This window comes from Pithys albifrons, chromosome 10 (assembly GCF_047495875.1).
Source record: "Pithys albifrons albifrons isolate INPA30051 chromosome 10, PitAlb_v1, whole genome shotgun sequence".
NCBI lineage: Eukaryota > Metazoa > Chordata > Aves > Passeriformes > Thamnophilidae > Pithys > Pithys albifrons.
Genome location: NC_092467.1, coordinates 31,668,869 through 31,691,670, shown reverse-complemented (window position 1 = coordinate 31,691,670; position 22,802 = coordinate 31,668,869). Strand labels below are relative to the sequence as shown.

General features: G+C 46.9%; 2 protein-coding genes across 2 annotated transcripts in view; one reads left to right on the top strand and one right to left on the bottom strand.

The window, feature by feature from the left end:
- The window catches only part of ITGB3BP (integrin subunit beta 3 binding protein), a 23,497-nt gene extending 20,541 nt beyond the window's left edge, over positions 1 to 2,956 (top strand). The window contains exons 9-10 of the mRNA XM_071565238.1: positions 828 to 974; positions 2,162 to 2,956. Of these exons, the coding sequence (XP_071421339.1) occupies positions 828 to 974; positions 2,162 to 2,172 (158 nt within the window). The 3' untranslated portion in view covers positions 2,173 to 2,956. The remainder of the gene's footprint in view (positions 1 to 827; positions 975 to 2,161) is intronic.
- On the bottom strand, positions 843 to 22,802 carry ALG6 (ALG6 alpha-1,3-glucosyltransferase). Its single transcript, XM_071565237.1, has 15 exons — positions 22,541 to 22,802; positions 20,391 to 20,495; positions 17,343 to 17,427; positions 15,498 to 15,587; positions 14,744 to 14,832; positions 12,879 to 12,961; positions 12,158 to 12,222; positions 10,120 to 10,305; positions 9,816 to 9,951; positions 7,847 to 7,932; positions 7,366 to 7,450; positions 6,235 to 6,305; positions 5,890 to 5,958; positions 5,361 to 5,559; positions 843 to 5,210 (listed from the first exon to the last, which is right to left on the bottom strand). Exons 2-15 carry the CDS (start codon positions 20,470 to 20,472, stop codon positions 5,013 to 5,015), a joined length of 1,524 nt encoding a protein of 507 aa, XP_071421338.1. The 5' UTR covers positions 20,473 to 20,495; positions 22,541 to 22,802; the 3' UTR covers positions 843 to 5,012.

Below are 22,802 nucleotides of genomic sequence, written 5' to 3'. Positions count from 1 at the left end.
ATGCTGGAAAGTGGCACCTGAGGCCAGGGTGGGTTGGATGCCTTTCCATGGAGTGTGAGACCTGGCTTAGGGCAGGGTCTGGGCAGCTCCAGGGGACAGTGGTGGCACCTCGTGTCTGACCCCTGGGCAGGACTCTGTGTTTCTGCAGTGTGTGGGGTTTGGTGCCCCTGTGCAGCTGGGAGTGTGCCCTGCAGCCTGGTCGGCTGCACATCCCTGGCTCCTGCTCCTGGTGTGTCCCACATCACTCTGGATTCCCTTTCCACCCCGTGGTGGTGGTGGTGGAATCACAGCCCCCTGTGACCCCCCACGGACACTCGGGGTGCAGGGGCAGAGCTGCCCATCTGCTGCAGGGCCATCTGGCAGCCCTGGCACTCGGTGCACCTGCTCCCAGAGCCTCTCCACACCTGTTCTCATTCCCTGAGTTCCTTTCTGCCCTTGCACACTTTTCCCCTCCTTGTCCCAGCCACCTGCTCAGCCCTCAGCCCACCCTGCCCTGGGGCTCAGGTGTGGGGCCTCCAGGGGTGGGTGTTCCTCATGCAGCCCTTGGTTGGGTTCTGCTGAATGGTCCTTGTGGGGTTTTATTTATTATTATTAGCAAACCAAAAGTACCAGCCTCTAACCCTTGCAGCACATTGTGTTCTGCCCTGGTCGTGTAACACACCTACATCCACCCAAGCTCTGAAGTCGCTGCTGAGGCCCCGGGACTGCTTGAAAGGGGCTCTGGGTTTACCCCCTGCAGCAGCAACTGTTTAGCTGGTGTTTGTGTGGGGGTTACCCAAGCTCTGCCTCGGTTACCACACTGTGTTTACAGTTGGTTCCCCCCTCAGGGCACATCCAGACCTGCAGCAGCACCGAGTTCCTGAGGGCGCTCCTGGAGCAAAGCAGGGAGCCCCTGGGGCTGCGTCCTGCCCGGCACCCAGGCCCTGGCACAGTGACCACCAGCACCCAGGCCCTGGCACAGGGACCACAGACAGGTGAGTGCTGCTCTGGGGCATCCTGCAGGCACCACTGAGGAGCCTGAGGGGAGCAGTTTGTCCCTCCCCTGGCTCCTGTCCCCGTGCCAGGAGGAGATGCCCAGGTGGTGGCTGACCTTGCCTGCCATCCTCTCACCTGTGCCTGGTGCCGTGGTCTCTCCAGAAGAGAACACCCCCAGGCTCTCTCCATTCCCTGCACAGAGGGAGAACATCTCTCCTTGGGAAGCTGCAGTCCAGCTCCTGTACCTGAGGACTGTGGGACCAGTGTTTGATTGCAGGAGGCAGGGCAGGGCTCACACACCTGCAGTTTGCTCCTCTGAAGGTTAAATTTTACTTTGTACTCAACCACAAGTCACTGAGTAGCAAAAAAACCCCTTTTAAACCCAGCATGGACACAACCTAACCTTATGCAAGGTCATGGGTTCAATCCCCTGTGTGGGCCATTGACTTAAGAGTTGGACTCCATGATCCTCGTGGGTCCTTCCAGCTCACAACAGTCTGGGATTCTGTTATCCTGCTGCTTCCTGGCTGCTCTTGCTGGAGTTTTCACTCCTTCCAAGCCAGTTCCCACTGCCCAGGCAGAGTCCTCGAGGGATGGCACCTCCAGTGCAGGGGAGCAGGGCCAGCATCCTCATTCTTGCCAGTCAGGAGCATTCCCGAGTCCTGCAGCTGCAGGGGAACCTTTCCATGGTGCAGTGATCACTTCAACACTTGCACTGGGGTATCAGCCTGTAGTAAAGCCATGCTGGCAACACCAAGGCTTCCACTCACAGTTGGCTCAAAGCACTCAGGTGTAGTACAGGTTCATGTCCATGGACAGCAGTGTAGTCATGAGTATTTGCACAGGGCTTTGCACCTCATGTCCAAAAAATGTCCTGTTTCCTTTTTGCTTCTCTTTATCCCTTCCATGTGTGACCAACACTGTAAATTGCTTAAAAAACCATAATTGTGGTGGCTAAATGATGTCTTAGCAATTATTCTTCAACTTTTCCTACAGCATGTCCTTAAGCCATCCTGCAGTGTTGCTGCAGCTCAGGGCAGAGCAGCTGCTGCCCTGCCTTGCCCAAGGCTGTGTGTGTGAGGCTGAACGGGACATCAGGCAGCCCTGAAACTCCAAACACACCCCCTGAACGATGATGCTCTTGTCTAATTGCCATTTATTTGAGTCATTCCCCATCTCCCCACAGGCATTATGTGAAAAATGCATTCCACATCACCCCGAAGTTCTCCATCTGCTGGACTGGACTTAAAAGGAGCGAAGAGCTGAGTGTAAACCAATCTGCCCCCACGGGAGCGTCGCTGGCCAGGCAGGTGCGCCCTGGCAGGAGCATTCCTGGCATCTCTTCAGGCCCAACCACCCCATCATCTCGGGGCAAACAGCCCACCCTGCAGGGCTCTGGGGCTGCTGCTGCCTGTGCAGGAACCTGGCTGGGGTCCTGTGGTCCTGCTGTAGCCTTGGTGGGCTCTAGGGCTGCAGGGAGCTCTGCAGGACAAGGACTCACTCCGTGTTTCAGGTGTGTACAAGCAGCTTCCCTGGTGGTGCTGCCACACTTGGGGACGTGTTTGTCACCCGCAGCAAGGTTTGCTCTCAAGTCAGCCCAGCAAAGCCTCAGCTTCAAACCCAGCAGCAACACCAGGCTCTGGCAACATTTGCTTCTTAGGTCAACATTCTAGTTCAGTTTTGGTATTTAATGCTGTAAGAGCAGTTTATATAAACCAGTAGCTTCTCTTTCCCACCCCTCCAGCCCAGGGAATCCCTCACGTTGCAAATCCTTGCAGAGGTTGGAAAAGTGCAGTAGAAAGATTTATACTCTTTTATCAAGTTAAAAACACACACACTTGAATGTCCTTTCAACCCCTGCAAAGTTCTGCTCCTCCAATAAACTGATTTTTACAATTAAACGGAGCACCAGAGTGATAAATATGTTTTACATGCTCCAGCTTTGAAAGTCTGTAATTAATAAAAATCTTTTTGCACCTCACTAGCTGTGCAGTCCAACTGGGAACAGGGTTAGGAACTGTTGGAAGGGAATGGGACAGTTTTTCTCATTTCCACACTGGTCTGTCAGGGGGGTTGGTTTATGTGTAAGGGGCACCAGCCCCTTGCTCTGCAGGATGAGGGGAGGACACCTGAGCCAGCAAGAGTTTGTATAACCTGACTGTAACCTCTGGAGCTGGAAATTAAATAATTATTGATCAGAGAAGAGTCTGGAACTGCTGGTGCTGCTCTAAATCAAGCTGTTCTGGGCAGTCTTGGAAGAACAACATAAAACTTGTACAGGAAATAACAGTGAAGGTGATGATGGGCAGTGAGTTACAGCCTCACTTACACCACGGCAATTACCAAATCTGGTGTTTAGTCATTTTTTAGGGAAATAAAGCTGTACCCTCAGATTGTGCAGCACATGCCCCTGACATGCCTCAGCTATTCAGGCAGTCACTGGCTCTGCCCTCCTGAAACAGCTGGGGCTGTTAAGAACCATTTCCAGTTCCACACCAGGTGGATCGGGTGACTCTCACTTTATCACCCCCCGAGGCCACCTCAAGGACAAAGGAAAGGGATACACTCAAAACTAATGTTTGGCTATGGGGGGAAGGAGAGCCCGAGCTCCTGCTGCTTCCCCCCACCTCCATTTCCCTTGGCACCTGACAGACCTTCCTCAGGGCTGACAGACTCCAGGCAGCCCTTCCGCGGTGGGTTTGGGATGTCACAGCCTGGGGACAAAGATTCCTGTTTGTGTGCCCTGGCACACACCAAAGCCACTCAGCCCACCCTTCCAAAAGGGAAGGCTGTGCTGTGGGCAGAGCTGTGGGCTGGAGTCACACCCACAAAAAGTCTAAATACTTGTGAAAATATCCAGGTTTTGTTGGTTTATGGGACTTTGTTGAACTGTGCTCACCCCCACTATCCTTGGAGTTCCTACTCCAGGGCACCCTTTCCACTCTGCTGGAGCTACCAGGGGCACACTGTTGGCTCTGGGTACTTTTTCCACAACAAATAGGGCTGGAAAAACTGCATAAATACACTGAGCTCGTGGCCACTCCATTGACAGGCTCATAACTGACACAGCTGGGAGTCCCCAGAACAGCTGATTCACACAGTGACACCAACAGCAGTGACAGGCTGGAATGCGGCAGCACAGCCAGGGCAGGGGAAGCCTCTAAACAACGAGGGGGCCTTTTTATATAGAAGAAAAAAGGCTAGACTGACTCCTAATTAAACTATACCACCCTAAATTGCTTTATGATTTATCTTCTTCCTCCATGCTTTGTTGTGTTTATAATTACTCCATCCATTTGCATTCTCTGAATTATTGGCAGTGGAGGGAGGAATTGCAGAGTTGGGTTCAGTTTAGATCTGCAAATTGCTGTGCACTGAGGGGGGCTGGGGGGGCCTGGGGGTTTGGGATTTGTTTTTCCCCTCATACCTGGTTTCCAACTGCACTGCAGCACCTCAGCTTTTACTGCAGTAAAACCAAGAGGTCTTGGCTGTTCAGTCCAGTTAAGAGATAGTTGTTGAGTCCTAAGGCTGCAGAAATGTTAAAAGCACTTAAACCAAAGCTGCTGAAAAAGAAATGTTACAATGGGGGACAGTGACAAGTTTGTGCCATAAAACAATTCAGCAGCACAAATTCAGAGGTGCCAGCCCAGCATTTCTACTTTACCTGCATGTCTTGTGATGCCTTTTGTGCTGGGAGAGGAACAAACCTCGTGCTTCTTTTGCTAATGCAGCAGGTATGAGGTATTTTAGCATTAATTCAAAATTTGGTCCTTTATTAGGCATTTTAGGTTTACAAATGGTAACAAAAGTATGATTCTCCTGAAGAAAACACAGCAAATCAGATTTCCAATGCTCTCCAACAATTCCTTTGAAAGAGTCTTTGATTGGTTTGTGTTTGAGTGAGCAGAACATGTTTCCTGGCTGTCCCTGTGTCCCAGCAGGTGTGCCCATCCCAGTCAGGCTCCCTGCACGCTGACAGCGCTCACCAAACACACTCTGTCCTGCACACACCTCAGTCCTGCAGCTCCACACCTGCATTAACTGATTTTCTTCTGACTTTTACTATTCTTGGAGTCCCAGAGTATAACAATGTTAAAATACAGCAGAAATAGTAAGAAGTGCAAGCAGGAAACAATGGAGATGGACACGGGGAACAGATCTGGGAGGCTCTGGGGAGGAGGCACCGCAGCGCTCAGCAGGGACAGGACACCCATCAGGGACAGGGAAAGGAGGAACTGCAAGATAAGGAAGGGTGGGTTAGGTGTTGGTGATGGAACCCCTCAAACAGGTAAAGCTGTTCCTGCACTGCTTGGGGGCTCTGTATTACAGCCCCCCACTGACACCTCAGCACAGGAAAAGCTGACACAGGAATTAACATTGCTTACCAGACTCCTGACAATCCTGGGAAAGGCCTTAAACCAAGACACATATCCCTTGAGGGCAAGGGAGAAGGCCTTGAGCTGCAGGTCCTCTGCAGAGGTCTTGTCCAGGATGGAGAAGCAGGCGAGGCTGACGGCCAGGAAGGCCGGCGTGGTGACGGCGTAGGGCAGCAGCAGCTCGTCCCGCAGCAGCAGGGGCAGCATGCTGGGGGCAGGGCAGGAAACACATTTACCTTCACTGAAACTGGGGCAGAAGAACCCCTCAAAGCCCATCCAGTGCCACCCCTGCCATGTGCAGGGACATCTCCCACCAAACCTGGTTGCTCCAACCTGGCCTTGGGCACTCCCAGGGATGGGGCAGCCACAGCTTCTCTGGGAAATCCATTCCAGCCCCTCCCCACCCTCCCAGCCAGGAATTCCTTCCCAGTATCCCATCTAACCCTGCCCTCTGGCAGTGGGAAGCCATTCCCTGTGTCCTGTCCCTCCATCCCTTGTCCCAAGTCCTCTCCAACTATGTTAAAAGTTTCCAGCTCACCTGAAAGTTGACACGAGTAAAAACCACGTGGCCATAAAGGGGATTTCATTTATGATTAAGCAGACTGGGCTGGAATGAAGAGAGGAAAAACAGGGATCAGGTCTCCCCTTATCCAACAGCCCTGTCAGGCCCATGCAGGACACCCACATGAAGAGCAGCACTGGTGACTGTCCCCTCAGCACAGCCCAGCCTGGCTGTACTTGCACACCTTCATTTACAAGTTACTCAGCAAAGCAAACATGCAGAGTGTTTAAAATCCAACACACTTGTAGGTTAAAGAGCAGCATGCAACAACAGCATGAGAAAAAAGATCAAAATATACCCACAGGAAAATAATTTACTTACACTGCCACAAGAAGAATAGATTTTTCATGGACTTGAAAGGAGAACAGGAAAAATGACAGTGCACAACTAACCTTAGGAAAGGAGATCAGAGCTGGATTAGTCTGTGTGACTGCAATGCAAAGCTCTGCTTTAGTGTCTGCTGGCACAGACTCCACGTGAAGGCAGCAGCTCAATGAGCTGAGTTTTCTAATTAACTGCTACATTTCCTCCAGTGCCATTTACAGGCACCAGGGCAGCTCCTGGCACCACCCCCAGTGCCACAAACACTGCTGGAAAGTTTACCCTGAATTAGTCAGACAGCACTTCTGTCGAGCCCTCCCTCTGCTCACCTCCCTGAGAGCAGCCCCACCACGGAAACAACATCCACCCACAGCTGCCCTGGGAAATCCCACCCGTGGGGAGAACTGCCCACACTTCTGACACAGAACTTTGCCCATCATCAGCATGAACAGCCAATACACCAAAGCAAACAAACTGGTTTGGGTTTGTTTCTCCTCCCACCAAATAAAGACACACTGCAAAACCTCAATCAGTTCTTAGGATAAGTGTTACTTCTAGGCAGGGTTGTGATAAACTCCCCAATATCACCTAAAATTCAACATGAAATTATTTTATAACTCTTGAAACTTTAGAACCAGCTCCACACAATTTCTGAATTTAACTTAAGTTGTTGCAATGTGCTTCAATTCAATGGTATGACTAAGGAAAGGCAAACATTGGGGAAAACAGTAACATTTTATTTTCAAAACACTAATGAGCTCACAATGTCCATTTTGGGACTTTTTCACTGAATTTTGCAGCCAATGCAATAGGAAAAACTGGCACTTTGGCAGCTAAACAAAAAGAGGAGAAATCCCAACTCTGTAGGAGGTTTCAAGGTGTATGGAATTTTCTAAAGGCTCTTCAGAGGAAGATAATAAAAATGCTAAATAAATAAAATAGAGGCTAAGGAAAGAAGTCTGGGTTTCAAAGACAGGTCAGACCCCCCGGACACGTGAAAGTGAAACACTTTTAAACCAAGTCCTTGAGCATTTAATGGCTTGAACGTGCGCTCTGCAGCAACTGCTGTTGGTCACACCCCAGCGCTCAGGGGTGGAGGAAAACAAGGAGCAATCACAAACAAACACTTACCAGAGCAAATTTAAACCCTCGCAGGGAAGGCTGGACAGTCAGTTTGATACAGGCAGGAAGGAGGCTCAGGAATGTTACAGCAAAACTGGGGAGTTTTGTAAGGAAAACAGTTTTAATACATGAGTAACTGCATCTATTAGTACTTCACTCTCCAGGCCTAGGCCTGAACTCCTCACTTAGTCAAGGAACAGAACTGAGAGCTCCGACTTCCCAGAGCACTAAAAGGGCTAATTCTTTGAATTTGCAAATTGTAACTCAGTTTTAACCAGGCAGATAAATCACTACATAAACAAGCAGGGAATTTTTCAGTTCCTAACAGCACTTGGGGAAACCCTCATCACTTGGGAGGAAAGTACAGAACAGGAAAGAACAAATACTTCCAATATTTTAAACACTTCTCATAGCAATTTGAGAAAATTTACTCCTTTTGCAAAAAATAGTGCAGATAAAACCAGCCTAAAGCACTTCAGTTATGTCTTACCTGAGTTTGAGCTGAGTTTGAGGGGATACTACATTCTTTATCTTTATAAGGACACTTAGACTGCACCAAATATTGGCTACTTTATCCTGAAAGGAGATAAAAAGGTAATTAGTGGTAATTATATTCATTTGGACTTATGTTTGTGACAACAATGGGGCTTGGGAATTGGGGGATTGTTGGGTTTCTACCATGAGAGTGCAGAAAAACCTCACAGATGTCCATCACATTCTCAGATGTACCTGAGATTATTCTGGTGGAAGTTTCAGGAGACTCAATTAAAAACTAACTGAGAAATAGTTCTTCAGCACCAGGGACAACTGTTTAACCCCTGAGATCATGCTCTGTGCCCCTGGGAACTCTGGCACACCTGAGCCCTGTCCCAGGGGTGGGGACACTGCTGTCCCCCCTCCCTGCACCCCTGGCTGTGCTCCTGCAGGCACCGACAGAGTTAACCTCCCTCCCGTAAATGAAGGAGCCCAGAGCCATTAGCAGTTGTGCCAGGATCACTTTCCAAATTAAATCTGTAAGCACAGCTCGTGAAACTCATCCCCAAGCAGCTGCTGGCGGCACAGCTGTGTGGACAGGACACCCCGGGCAGTGGCACTGGGCTGTGGCAGCACCAGCACTCACTCACCAGGTCACTGCCAGGCCCAGCTCACAAGGGGAGCCAGCTCAGACAACCTGTCACACACACGCCCTGGGGAAGTTCCTGGGCTGTGCTTACGTGGACAATTCCTCATTCCATCTGCAGAGCACCCAGCAAGTCACCCCCCTGAGCAGCTCAGGAAATATCTGGGCTAATATTAGATTAAAATGCTTCAGCTCTTTCAGACTCGTTGGTTATTGTCATTTACAGATTGCATTTTTAAACTTGGTGCTGAATAAAAACTTCCTAAATTCCAAACAACCCCCAAGGAAAAGGGTCATTGGATTTTTGGGGGGTCTGTGTGAGGAGGTGTCTTTTTTTGGAGAGGTTGTTTGCTGTTTTCACAGAATCATAGAATTGATTGGGTTGGAAAAGACCTCTGAGATCCTCAAGTCCAACCCTTGGTCCAACTCCAAAAACAAACCAGCAGAGAGTACACTAAGAACACTTCTGTACCACTTTGGTGCCCCAGCATTAACTTTTGAAGAAAAACGTGCCAGTTGTGATATTATTTACAGCTAAAAAAGATTAAAAGAACAATAAACATGAATTAAACTACATAAGCTTTTGCTTTAATCCCTGTGACAACAAAACCTGGAAACTCAAAGCTTCATTTCATTGGTTCACCTTGAAGGTGAGAACCTGCTGTATGAAAGTGTAATATTGACTCGTGCCCTGATTAAGCAAAACAGCAGCAACAACTCCCTGGGACTTGAGAAATGAGAACCCTTCCTTGCATCCCAAAACTCCTGTGGCATTCCCATCAGGTAAATGAGGAATTCTCTGCTGGATCAGGGGTTCAGTGGTGCTCACCATGCAAGTGTCCACTGCCTGGGGGAAAGCAGAACTGGCCTAAAACTTCTGGAAAATATTGTGGAAAATGGCACAAGGTGGGTCAAAAAGGAAGTTCTAGGCTGGACCCACAACCTTATTTTAAATTATTTTTTAAAATAATTAATCCCACTGAAAAGAGCTGAGCAGAACCAAAGCCAGGCTGAAGCTGTTAACTTCCAAGGTTACATCTTCTGACACTCAATTACTATGGAATTTGTTTCAATGGAAAAATGTATGGATTGAAGAATGGGTTTGATGATGGGATAAGTGTTGCCTACTGGTATAATATCCTGGAAGATGCCAGCTGAGCTGGGGTTAAACACTGGATTAAATAACTGGCAAGGGCTGCCTGCTGAAGAAGCCTCTCGAGTTACTCGAGCCGTGCTGTGTCTGTCCCATGAAATGCCTAAAGGTCACACTGAAGGGTTCTCAAGGGATCTAAGAATACAGGAACAGGCAGTGGGGTGGGGGAGAAGAAAACATGCATGCCTCAAACAAGCCTCTGTCAATGGGAAAGAGTCTTCTGAGTACTTGCATGATTTGCTCCAGGTCGGTGGCGAAGGGCAGCCAGCAGGCAGCGAAGGAGAGCAGCACTGTCCCTGCCAGCTTGGCCAGCAGCACCAACCTGGGACACAGAGACAGGTCACAGCAGGGACACAAACACCTGCCCAGCAGGGCAGAACACACTGCACAACCATCTTCCACCAGAGGTGGACTCAGAAGTGCCCACGTGATTAGAACCCCACTCTCCACTCCAGCCTGCCTGGAGAGAGGGAACAGTTCAAAGACTTACCCCTTTCCTTTCAGTCCCTTCTTGAAGCACTTCCCAAGTAAATAGCAAAAGAAGGGCAGGGAATGGTAGAGCTCCATTTGCTTGTAGTTTAAGGCCAAGCAAAAGGCCACTGAGCCCAGGAGGTCCCAGTCATGTGCCAAGCAAAGGACACCCCACAGGGCAAAGCCCAGGCTCACTGAGTTATATATGGTTTTTATGTCAAGGACAAGATACACAGTTCAGTTCTGCAAGTCAGTCATTGATGCCCTCAGGGACAAGCATAAATAGCTTGGAAAAGGAGTTTCTCCAAGTTAGTTTTAAAAACATGTTGCCAGTTGTGACTTTGTTGTTCACAGAGAGAAATAATGTGACTTCTACTTAAAGTGCAATTTTTGTGTTCCCAAGGCTCCATTCAGAGCTTGCACAGGCAAATATGAGGACAAATTATGTGTGTTAATTACACATATAAAGTACATTCAGTCAGCCAGGCTTTTGGTGACAGTACTGTAAAACATAAAGCTTCCAGAAGCTTCTCCTCCCAGCTCCCAAAAGATATGTGCAGAATATTCAAATATGTCAGTGTTTAAACTGTATATAATTTAGTTCAAGGACTTCTGAGGTTTTTGTGATTCTGTAACACTCACAATGCACCCTCATCCATGACCACTTCCCTTAACTGCTAATACTGCACAAACAATGAATAATAGTTCCTAAAAGCAACGTTACTGCCTTATGACTTTGAGAACAGGTTCACAAGATCAGTAAATTTTGAACAGACCAACCTATGCTTACTATTAAACTGCAGCAAAACATTAGCTTTGTGTTTTACTTGTTTTCTTTTCTTAAAAATGAAATAAACCAGTAAAATAAATAAACCAATAAGGCACAGAATCCCAGACTGGTTTGGGTTGGGAGGGACCTCAAAGCCCATCCAGTGCCACCCCTGCCATGGGCAGGGACACCTCCCACTGTCCCAGGGTGCTCCAGCCTGGCCTTGGACATTCCCAGGGATGGGGCAGCCACAGCTTCTCTGGGCACCTGTGCCAGGGCCTGCCCGCCCTCCCAGGGAAGAGTTTCTTCCCAATATCCCATTTAAATCTCCCCTCCTTCAGCCCAAAGCCATTCCCTGTGTCCTGCCCCTCCATCCCTTGCAAACAGTCCATTGCATTTCCTGTACTGTCAGAAATGTCCCACTATTTTGTGTCTCTCTGCCTGTGTATCTGTGAGGACACACTCGGGGTGCCCACGTTGCTTTCAGCTCACTCCCATTTCCCACTCCCAGTCCCCAGGTGTGTTTACAGCTCCCTGATTTCACACCACCAAACAAACCATCTGATCTTGCAGAGGTGCAGCAGTTCAGGGTAAGCCAATCTCTGAGTTGCTGGGAGCTGGGCACAGGGGGTGGCATTGCTCTCCTATGTCACAGGGCTGGCACAGCCCCCAGGGGCTCTGCAGGACATCTCTGCTGCCACTGCACCACCCCAGCACGAGGCCAACCCACAGCATTTGCTTGTTCAGGTACAAAACCAGCATGAAAACAGAATTCTGACAAATAAAGACCCACCTGTGAAGGTGTCTGCACCAATACTGACCTGCTAGCCCAGTTAGCCCTGGATGCACTTCACTGCAAAGCCAGGACAGAGGGCACATCTCACAGACCTGAACATTTCACACAGCTGCTCCTGACACTCCTCTGCCAGGCCAAGCAGGGCTGAGGAGATTCCCCCTCCAAACACAAATCACAGCAGCACAAGCCATCACTCTCTTCTGTCACAGCACCACTGGTGTTGTCTGCAGTACAGTGACTGACAGAAATACGAGCTGAGGCATGGAAAGAATGATATTCATGTTTGGATTGATTTGTCCCAATATCAAGAGTTTTTTATCTCCAATTTGTCTCAGACTCACACAATGTTCTTTGATATCTCTGCTTTGGGGTGGGCAGAAGCCCCTCAGATGACTTTGTGTGCAAAAATAACCTTGTGCCAGCCAACAACAAGTGCTAAAGAACAGGGTCACTGCACAGAGAGAAATCCACCTCAGTGCAGAACAAGGATACTGGAAGTGCCCGTGGTCGATCAGAATGAGGCCTGGATAAAGCAGGATGCAGAGAGCACTGGAAACCTGGAAAGAAGGACCAGAAAAGAGAGGGGAAAAGTAATCCAAAGCTAGACATTAGGCAGAGGAACTTACACTTCTCCAATACAAAAATGTGCCCCTCCACAGTGCACCCTGTACCTTATTCTCTACAAGTAATCATCTGTCAGCAATACTGTGAGTAACAAAAAAGGATAAATATTTTCCATAAATTAGAAAACATCGAATATTGTCTGTCCTTTGCAAACAGATTAAAGATCACCACACCCATTTTAAACCTTGAACCACTCAAAAAAAAATCAGGAGACTTATCATCTCAAAATGTATTGATCTACTCTATGATTCAAGACAAAGCAGTGCCCACAACCCCCTGTGCCACACCACAAATCCTCCTTCTACTACTCAGGTAGCAAATTCAGAATGAAACAAAATTCAGGAGTTCATGGCTACTAAACTTCAGAGCATCTTGTTATTGAAAGCATTAAAATAATTGCTGTAAGATAAAATAATGGCTTTTTTTAATCTTTTAACTGAAAAGCCTTTAGTGTGAGCTACACTGATTGACATCAGTTTTCATGGAAGCCATCAGGGTGTTCTAGATGTTAATTAACTCAGTGTAAATTAACAGTTCTACCCTGTTATAACCATTTTCTTTGCTTAATTTACACACACCAGGTACTTGCCTTCTTTTTAGCAGATGTTTCTTTCAAGGAAGAACAATATAAAATAACTGCAGGAATATAAACCAGCAGATCAGCAACAAACACTGAAAAATAAAGATTAACTTTACATTAGAACCCTCCCAGGAGCAGGCAAGGACAACATACAGGCAAATACTCATTAAAACATCAGAAGGTTCTCCATTAGAACAAACTGGGCAGTTCCACTTCAAAGGACAAAAAGAGACAGGTCCACAGAATTTGATCTTGTCACAGTGTGTAGGGCTCATTTCTGATGTCCCCGAGCTGTCCCTGCCCGTGTCCAGCTGTCCTGGCTGCTGGCACAGCCTCAGTCACACACGGAGCACTCTCTAGTTCCTCACATGCCAGAGCCAGGCCGGCATTCGGAATGCCCTGAGAAATCAGCCAGGGCTGGACCCAGGCAGGTTCTTTGATGGGACACACACACAGTCTGGGCATGGCTAAGGAGCTCTGGAGTGCAGCAATCCCTGTGGGAATCAGCGCTGTGGGCAGAGAGACTAAACCAGTGCCCAGCCTTGGATCAGCTGCCTGCAGCAAGGATTTGTAAGGGCTGACAAGAGAGCAGAACCAGCAGGTTCCCCTGGCTGGGATTAGGCCAAGCAGGTGAATTCTGCTTGCAGGGCCCGAAAAAAAACTCAGATTATTTCTACAAACCCATTTCACAAAATGTGCAATGATTCCAAGAGGAAAAGTGCACTTTGTCTCTTTTTAGCCAAGGGCTTTGGAAGAAAATGTCTAAATATCTGAGTGACTCAGTGATGAATTGTTTTGGCAGTCTAAGCCACAACCAAACAAACAGACCCAAGGTGTTAGCAAAACAAATACACTGATACTCCAAATAAAGCTGACATTGACCACTCTGAGTTATTTCAATGCATTCTTCTAATGGCTACTGTTAAAAAGTGTTTATCAGCTCTCCAGATCCATCAGTGGTTTGCCAAGTGAGTTGATTTCAAAATTAATAAAGACCATTTCAAGGGTAATTAAGTTCTAGTGATTTTTATTTTTTTTCAATTCAATCAATTACCAGAGACCAGACTAAGAGGTTTGTGAAGTACAGAAAAGCTATTGATGAACAACAAATTCTGCTGTTGCAATCAGAAAGCATTTTGTGGAACTTGAGTGTTTGGGAAAGCAAAAGACAGATTTAAAATGAAGGAAAATAGACACAGGGTGAGAAGAGTTCACTGGACACACTGTGTGCTGTCCTGCTGATACAGTTACCAAATTAAGTTATATACCCATTTTTTCTGTACTTGTTTTATCATTTTCTTTGTAGTGACAGTTCAAAATAATCACATGGTCAGAAGACTGACTGCATGAAAATGAAATTCAGAATAGAAGTGGTAAAATAAATTTTTACTTTTTTTTTTTTTTTACTTTTTGTTAACAGTAATAATATCAAATATCTCTCTCTATGAGATCAAGTATCCACCTCATAATAAAGATCTCTGAAACCTCAACTGGCTGTTAAAGCCAGTGAATGCCAGTCTACATGTTAGTTAATTCTACAATACAAACCAAGTTAAGCTAAATATATACAGTATTTATCAGAATGGAAAGGAAAACAAGAATATTATTTTCAAAATTAAAAATGCTATTAAAAGTAGCTTTGTTTCAGAGATTTAATGGCTCGGTTGGGTTGGAATTGTTTGTACATTTTCTATTTACCAGCTTGACAAATGGTGGCAGGAGAGGACACAGGAGTTTGGTTCCTAAATGGACCTGCAAAGCCACTTCAGCCAAAGAACTGAGAATAAAGGGAATAAACCAGTGAAAGCAGAGAAGCTGCATGTCAGACATGTTAAATTAGGGAGAGGGATGTGCAGGAAATCCAACCTTCCTACCTGTTGTCCTCATGAACAGCTTGTGGGCCTGACTCTCGTGGCCCCGGGAGGTGTGCAGGGCAATCCAGTCGGGATTGATCCACCTGGCACTGGAAAACACGGCACAGACACATCAAAGTGCAGCCTCTCCCATTCCCCTTACATTGCTCTCAGCAACAGGAGCATATTCCAAGAATTAAGATGGATGAGAAGAAATATTTCAAAGAGCAACAGTGATCAATGGAAGGTTTTCCTCACCCCCCTGATTGGTTTACACTATAAACTATTTCACAATTTAAAAAAAATAGCCTTTGGAAACAGTAAAAACAGAATACAATATTTATTAGGACAAGATAACCACCTTCAGTCTAGTTCCACTGACTTTTAAAAAAACAATTGTAAATACCTTTCATGCCCAAGTATTAAATATAAACCATTTACAGTTCACATAGATGCCCCACATAGCTCTGCCTCTGCACTTTAACCTACATTCTTATTCCATCAGTCTCATTCCAACGGCAGCAAAGCCCCTGTGGAAAAAGTATTCCAATAACAGAGTTCTATTTACATGATATCCAGTCATCAAATGTCACTTGGGCTGTGCACACAGCAGAGCTTTCCCAGGCAATGCACCCAATTCCTACAGCACTTTTCCCTGGGCATCACTGACCAGCACGGAAAGCTGAACATCCAAGTCACAGCTAAATGTGCTCAGATTTACAGACCTGGCAACAGGCAGAGGGTAACACAGAAGTGTTTGAAGCACTGAACTTACATGTAGGCACACACCAGACTGTGATAGGCTGTAAGAGGTGGGTAATCAAGGCCCCAGTACAGCAGGTTGTTATCACTTGTATTGAAGTACCTGGAAAAAGTAAAATTAAATTTAAAGAAGTATCTACATCTCCAGCTTGGTTTTGGCCCAAGGAAAAAGCTGGATGCTGAATGTGTCCAAAAGTCAGAACAGAAGGGAGCAACTTCTGTATCTGCTTCCTTTTACTGCAAATAAAGACAAGCTCAAGCAACAAAGTAACAGCAAAAGTGATTCAGAGTTCACACGTTTGGGTTGCAAAACGGGTTTAAAAAAGCTGATGAAATTCACTTACTTGGAAGGGGAAAATCCCAGTCCTCCCTCAAAACTCAGGTGGACCACCTGAAGTAAGGAAAAGGATTTTCCCTCTTGGGATTCCACTGTGTCAGTATTCCTATGGAATTCTGCCAGCAGTTAAGATTGTCACCTCTTCCAAACGAGGGTTTTGTGCAAGGAAAAGTTACAGCACTGAGGCATTGCCCCTTTCCCTCTCCCAGTGACCCACTGACTACTCTGCTCCAGCTGCCACGGGCAAGCTCTCAGCTTTGCCACTTTCTCCATCAAAGGCAGCCAATTTTTGACATTTATTATAGTAAATGATATTTCTTGAATTCTTTATGAGCTGCCTGAAGTGTCTTAGGAACTGATGATAAATCATATTTCTTTGAGTTGCATCTGTGCCTCTCATCCTGCAATTCCAGACTGCTCATGCCAAGGCAGTGCAGACTCTTCATGCACAAGGAAATGGTTTGCAACTTTTAGTGAACTTTCCAGTTTGGGGGGTTTATTTTTTTTTAATTTTACCTCCCATAAACTCATTGTGTCAATTAAAGAAACAACACTCATATCCAGTAATATTTAGCAAGAAAGCCTTCAGAGTTTTAATCAGCTGTAGGATAAGGATGTTCTTAAAACAGCCTTTAATAAATAATGTCAAGACTCTAAAGAACAACACAAATAAGAAATATTTAAATTCTAGAATGCAGTCCCTTGCATGTCACCAAGATGTGCTTTTCCAAACACCCAAGACTCAACATGACTTTGCTGTATTAGAGAGTGAATTCCCAGAGCAGATGCAATTCAAAAATCTTCTGTTCTAAATATAAAATTACACAAATTATAAAAACAGAGAGCCAAAAAACAGGACCAGGATGCCCACCTGGCAGCCCAGGAGCAAAGCCAGCCTGCAACAGCTTCACGTGGCCCCTGGGAATGGCTGCAATAATGGCTGCCATAACTCCCAGTTGTAAGCAGACATAGTTCAGTGTAGCAGAGTGGATCCATTATTATGGAATATCCCTTATCCCAGCCCTGCCACAGGATTTGGGTATCCCAAAAACACATGGAAGAGAAATGATAATGATCTGAGGTCACTATAGAGTCATCTGCAGAGTTCACATGTATTTACAGAAATAAAATTCAATTAATATTCTATTTGTCATCTTAGTCTGTTCCCCAAGACAGATGAGGAAAAATCACACCAGACAAACACCACACCCTTATCCCTACTGGAAAATTACCTGGAATTCCAATATCTTCCAATCTGTGTTGTAGCATACATATAAATAATCATAAATAATTGTTACTGTTCCCAAGGAACATTGGGAATAATGCAAAAAGAAATACAGTATTTGGAATAATTTTTCTTCCTGTACACATTAAGCTCACTGTCCTTACATCTGCATTCCAGGCATCACATCTAAAAACTTAACAGGAACCAGGGTGTGAACAGTGAACTCAGAGGTGCAAAACAACCCAAATTTTGGTACATTGAGCCTCTGTAAGCTGAGCCACACCAGCACAACTCACCACTGCCTGATGGGTAAATGGTAAGTGATTTCCTGCCAGTGCCTCTGAGCTTCATAGTCTCCATACATGGGTGGTTTTCCTGCTCCTACAACAAGAAGACAGAATTTAGGAATTTATTTGTTTGTGCAGATTGCTTTCCCCCCATTATTGCATAGTAATATATCACTAATTTTATTCTCCATTGTGGTACTGGAGAGCAAACAGAGACTGCTGTGCAGCTTAACAGGGAGGAAAAAAAAGTTATGTGCTCTTCTGGCTTTCTGGATATTTCTGCAATAAGCATTTATCAAGATACTGTGCTGTGAAGAACTGCTTCCTCATCTGCCAAAAAAAAATCATTTCCAAGTGGAGATGAAAAATGGGGCACTTTCCCTGGAATAAGAAAATGTTACATGATTTTGTGTGAACTGCTGCACTTCCTTAGGACAAGATCATTGCCAGTGTTCTCACTTGTGTTGCAGCACCTTGATATTAAATTAACCACCAGCCTTTTGTCATGGGAGAAAAAAAAAGCTTTATCAATGCAAATGCTTCAATGTCCACTCAAAGAAATCCCCAACTCTGACACTGGCAGCATGTTAAGCATCTTCAGAGTTTATTTACTCCTATTAACCTGCTTATTGAGAGGAGAAACTGGACTGATTGTACTCCCAGTGAAATATTGACACAAGCCAGACAGAGATTTAAGAGTTTCTTTAAAATATAGGCAAGTCATCTATATTTTTTCCCATGATCTATGTTGGTGGGAGTCCCACCAGCTCAGATAGGTACTATTTATTCCCAGAAACTGGAAAGGACATATTAGCTCTGCTAATTTATTCCTGGGTGGTAGAAAGGGTAGATTATCTCCACTATATGACACATCCAACTGAAAGTTTCCCAAATGAGTGAAGTCACTGGAGAACAGGAGTTTTATCAGTGTCAGTTCTGTAGCCACAAATCTGATGGAACAAAGAATCAGCCAGAGGGGGAGCTGAAATTCAAAATAGATGTTCTCCAAATTTCAGAGTGGGTTTGTGTGTACATGCACACACACACAAACACACACATGGTGGATTTCAGCTCCTCAACCTCTAAGAAAAAAAAAGAAAATAAATTAATTGGCTTCAGAATGATCAGAAAAGATTTTAATCCAAATGTTTGATTATAAAAAGCCAAATACAGACTGATCAGTTAGCTTGAGAATGTATATTTAGCTTCCACCTACAGCAAGCACCAAGTATACAGACAAACAGGTAAAAACTAATAAAAATGGACTATTTTATTTTAAAAAGGGTCACTATCAGCTTTTCCTGTGTCAAAATGAGTTATATGACCATTGTACAGAAAACAAGGTTAAAAAATTGTTATTTTAGTCCAGGCATTATTTTAGACTCTTCCTCCATCTTGACTGTTGAAATTAAACCAACTTTTAAAAATCTCCTTAGCAATGGAACTGTAAATACCTGCAGTGCAAGAGGAATTTGGTGTTGTGTGGCAAAACACAGGGTGTGTTCTCCTAGAGATGGGTAAAAGCCTCAGTCACCTACAGATGGCTCAGAATGGCATTTTCAGAGAGCAAACTCAAACCAAAACAACTTCAAGCAAATTCCCTCAATTGAATTAAACTCAGGAGTTTCCACTTGAATCACCAGAATACCCCTGAGCAGCTCCAGCTTCTCAAGGAATGAGACTCCCAACTGCCTCAAGAGAAAATTTGAACTAAACTGAGCTTGGGATTCTTTTAACTGATGAAGGCTGAAAATAATGGTTAATTTTTTTCCCCAGTTTGCAGAGAGGAAGATTTTTCCAAGCTTGTGCTAAATGGGAATGGCACTGAGAGGCTTGGAAGAAACTTGGAAATTCTCTGCAAGTGTCCTGACACTGGGAGGGTAAAACCTCATCCATTAACAGGGTACAGCTGTAGCTCCTGCTGTAAACAAGCTGAAGGAGGCACAGCTACAAGGCAGAGTAATCCCTCACTCCACATCACCCTCACACTGTCCTCATTATCACCTGAGTACTTGTAAAACCACAATTTATATTTAGCTGATACTGAATATAAAGGACAAGAGTAAACACATGTACAACTGGACTGCAACATCCTGCACCATAAAGGCAGAGGGGAGAACAGCCAGAGGGCTTTTCCAACCCAATCCATTCTATGATTGTGATTCTATGGATGTGGCACTGAGAATCCAACCCAATTCCAACCCAATCCATTCTATGATTGTGATTCTATGGATGTGGCACTGAGAATCCACCACTTCTTGATCCAACCCCACTGTGATCACCAGCCCAGGGCACGGAGTGCCCTGGGCTGGTGATCACAGTGGGGTTGGATCAAGACATGGTGGATTCTCACTCAGTGCCACATCCAGTGTCACCTTAAACACCTCCAGTGATCACAGTAAGGTTGGATCAAGACATGGTGGATTCTCACTCAGTGCCACATCCAGTGTCACCTTAAACACCTCCAGTGATCACAGTAGGGTTGGATCAAGACATGGTGGATTCTCACTCAGTGCCACATCCAGTGTCACCTTAAACACCTCCAGGGATGGACAATCCACCCCCTCTCTGGGCAGCCATTCCAATGCCTGAGCACTCTCTCTGCAAAGAATTTTTTCCTGATATCCAACCCAAACCTCCCCTGGCAGAGCTTGAGCTTTGCCCTCTTGTCCTACTGTTGGTTGTCTGGGAGAAGAGACCAACCCCCCCTGGGTCCAACATCCCTTCAGGGAGTTCCAGACAGTGCTGAGGTCCCCCCTGAGCCTCCTCTTCTCCAGACTGAACACCCCCAGCTCCCTCAGCCATGGAGTGCCCTGGGCTGGTGATCACAGTGGGGTTGGATCAAGGGTTGGACTTGATGATCTCAGAGGTTTCTTCCAACCCAATCCATTCTATGATTCTGTGAAATCAAGAGGCAGGAAATACAACAATACTGGAAATAACCCACAGTTTCCTACTTATGATTGTACCTCAATAAAATAAATGCCATATAACATGTCAAAGTTTAGTTTAGTTTAAGACAAGCTGCACAATCAGCTTCCTGAGGCTGTGCCTCACCTGAGTAGGAGCCCAGGGACACCGCCCAGCGCACGGTCAGTCCCAGTAACACAACGATGCTCATCAAGCTCCACTTCTCCATGGCTGGTAACGAGCCACAGGCACCTGGAAAAAGCACCACAAACATTGCCACAACTCCATCCGTGGGTTTGTTCCTCAGGGATTGCTGCTAGTCCTGGTTTTCTCCCCTGTCACTGCCACCAGGAGGGGGTTCAGCACTGAGAATTCCTAACCATGAAGGGAAAGCTGCCCAAAAGTTCCCATTTCTCCACTTCTGCTCTAGGAGTTGAAAAGGCAGGTGAGAAAAAGCATAAAGACAATAACAAGAAAGGTTAAGGTATTTCCAAGCACTTCAGAGAATTCAGACACCACATGAACACACCACCATAAATACACATGTAAACATTTAACCCTCACCTCAATAAGCTCAATGACAATTTGCTATGGAAACATGGAGAATGTTTCACCTCTAAGTGGGAAAAAGGCTTCCAAAATCAAGCAGCACAAGCCTGGCCTTTCCCTCACATAAAATTCATCTGCTCTTCCTTTCTAGCTCATCACAACTTTTATTAATTACATCCTTTTACTTCCTACCTGACACCAGTCTCACCCACAGACTCCCCCATCTCTGCTCCTCTCATTTACTTTATTCCCCACCCTTGGAATAACTTGTTTTCTGGAATATTGAATTTCTTTCTCTCCTCTCAAAACTGCATCTTGAAATATTCTTTCCCAGCTGTTTTTCAGCTTTAACAAGGCAATGCTTTTATAATAACCTAAAGCACAAATCCCTAGTTTCTGTCATCATGTGGGTAACAACATTAAACAAGGAAGAGATTTCAGGGGAATTAAAGCTGGTTTGGTCAGTCCCAAACTTTCCACCACCTTCCTCTGCATGAGCAACACCTGAGGGTCTCTACAATGAGATGCCACCTGTGAGCACATGGGGAAAATCACCCAAAAAAATCACTATCATTCCTCAATGCCCACCATGGAGATAAATAACAGCCACACAAGCCACCCACTCCTGGCCACAGGGATGCTGGCAGAGCTCAGCCAGCGATGCACAGCCTTTAAAATAACTTTAAAAAGTTGAAAGTTTGAAAAGAGGTGTCAGCACACTCCTCAGCAGCACCTGCCCCTCCTCAGAAACACCAGCACCGACTGCAGAACTTCATTTGCTGCAGCAACACCACCTACAACCCTGCTGGTCCACTCACCCTTGTCAGAAAGTGTTTTTGCTCCTCATATCCCCTCAGCCCCCCAAGATCTCACTCACAGCCCCCCCAATAGCTCCCTCACAGCCCCCCAATAGTTCACCCACAGCCCCCCAATCTCTCACTCACAGCCCCCCCAATAGTTCACCCACAGCCCCCCAATCTCTCACTCACAGCCCCCCCAATAGCTCACCCACAGCCTCCTCCAATATCTCCCTCACGGCACCCCCAGTGTCTCACAGCCCCCCCAATCTCTCACTCACAGCCCCCCCAATCTCTCACCCACAGCCCCCCCAATCTCTCACCCACAGCCCCCCCCCAATCTCTCACTCACAGCCCCCCCCCAATCTCTCACTCACAGCCCCCCCAATCTCTCACTCACAGCCCCCCCCAATCTCTCACTCACAGCCCCCCCCAATCTCTCACTCACAGCCCCCCCCAATCTCTCACTCACAGCCCCCCCCCAATCTCTCACTCACAGCCCCCCCCCAATCTCTCACTCACAGCCCCCCCAAGATCTCACTCACAGCCCCCCCAAGATCTCACTCACAGCCCCCCCATCCTCCTCAGTCTCCAGGGCGAGCTGCCCCTGAGGGACTCATGCCCAGGGCGCCCTGCGAGCCCACCCGAGCCCCCTCGGCCTCCCCCGAGTCTTCTCAAGCCCCCCAAATCCCTTTCACTCCTCAGCCCCTTCGAGCCTCCTTGGTCTCCTCGAGTCCCCTCAGTCCCCCTCGGTCCCTTCGAGTCCCCTCAGCCCCTTCGAGCCCTCTCAGCCCCCCTCGGTCCCTTCGAGTCCCTTCAGCCCCCCTCGAGTCGCCTTCACCCCTCTGTCCCCTCAGCCCCCTCAGCTCCTCACGCCCAAGCCCCGGCTGCCCCCTCAGAGCCCTCACCCCTTGAACGCCCCATGGCCCTCACGCCCTCAGCGCCGCTCACCCTGCTCAGTGTGCTGTGCTGAGTTGGCCGTGCTGTGCTCAGTGTGCTGTCCCCGGTCCCGTTCCCCCGGCTCAGTTGGCTTGGCCGTGCCGTGCTCGGTGTGCTGTCCCCGGTCCCGTTCCCCCGGCTCAGTTGGCCGTGCCGTGCTCGGTGTGCTGTCCCCGGTCCCGTTCCCCCGGCTCAGCTGACCGTGCCGTGCCAGGTCCGGCTCCCCCCGGCCCCGCCGCTCTCCCTTCCCGCTCTCGCTCCCTCACGGCCCCGC

Excerpts from the sequence above, each read along its gene's own strand:
- ALG6 (XM_071565237.1), bottom strand. The coding sequence starts at position 20,472 with ATGGAGAAGTGGAGCTTGATGAGCATCGTTGTGTTACTGGGACTGACC. Across the intron at positions 14,833-15,497 it reads AGTCTGGTGTGTGCCTACAT|TGCCAGGTGGATCAATCCCG; the intron begins GTAAGTTCAGTG and ends CGTGTTTTCCAG. Across the intron at positions 7,933-9,815 it reads TTGACAGAGGCTTGTTTGAG|GATAAAGTAGCCAATATTTG; the intron begins GCATGCATGTTT and ends ATCTCCTTTCAG.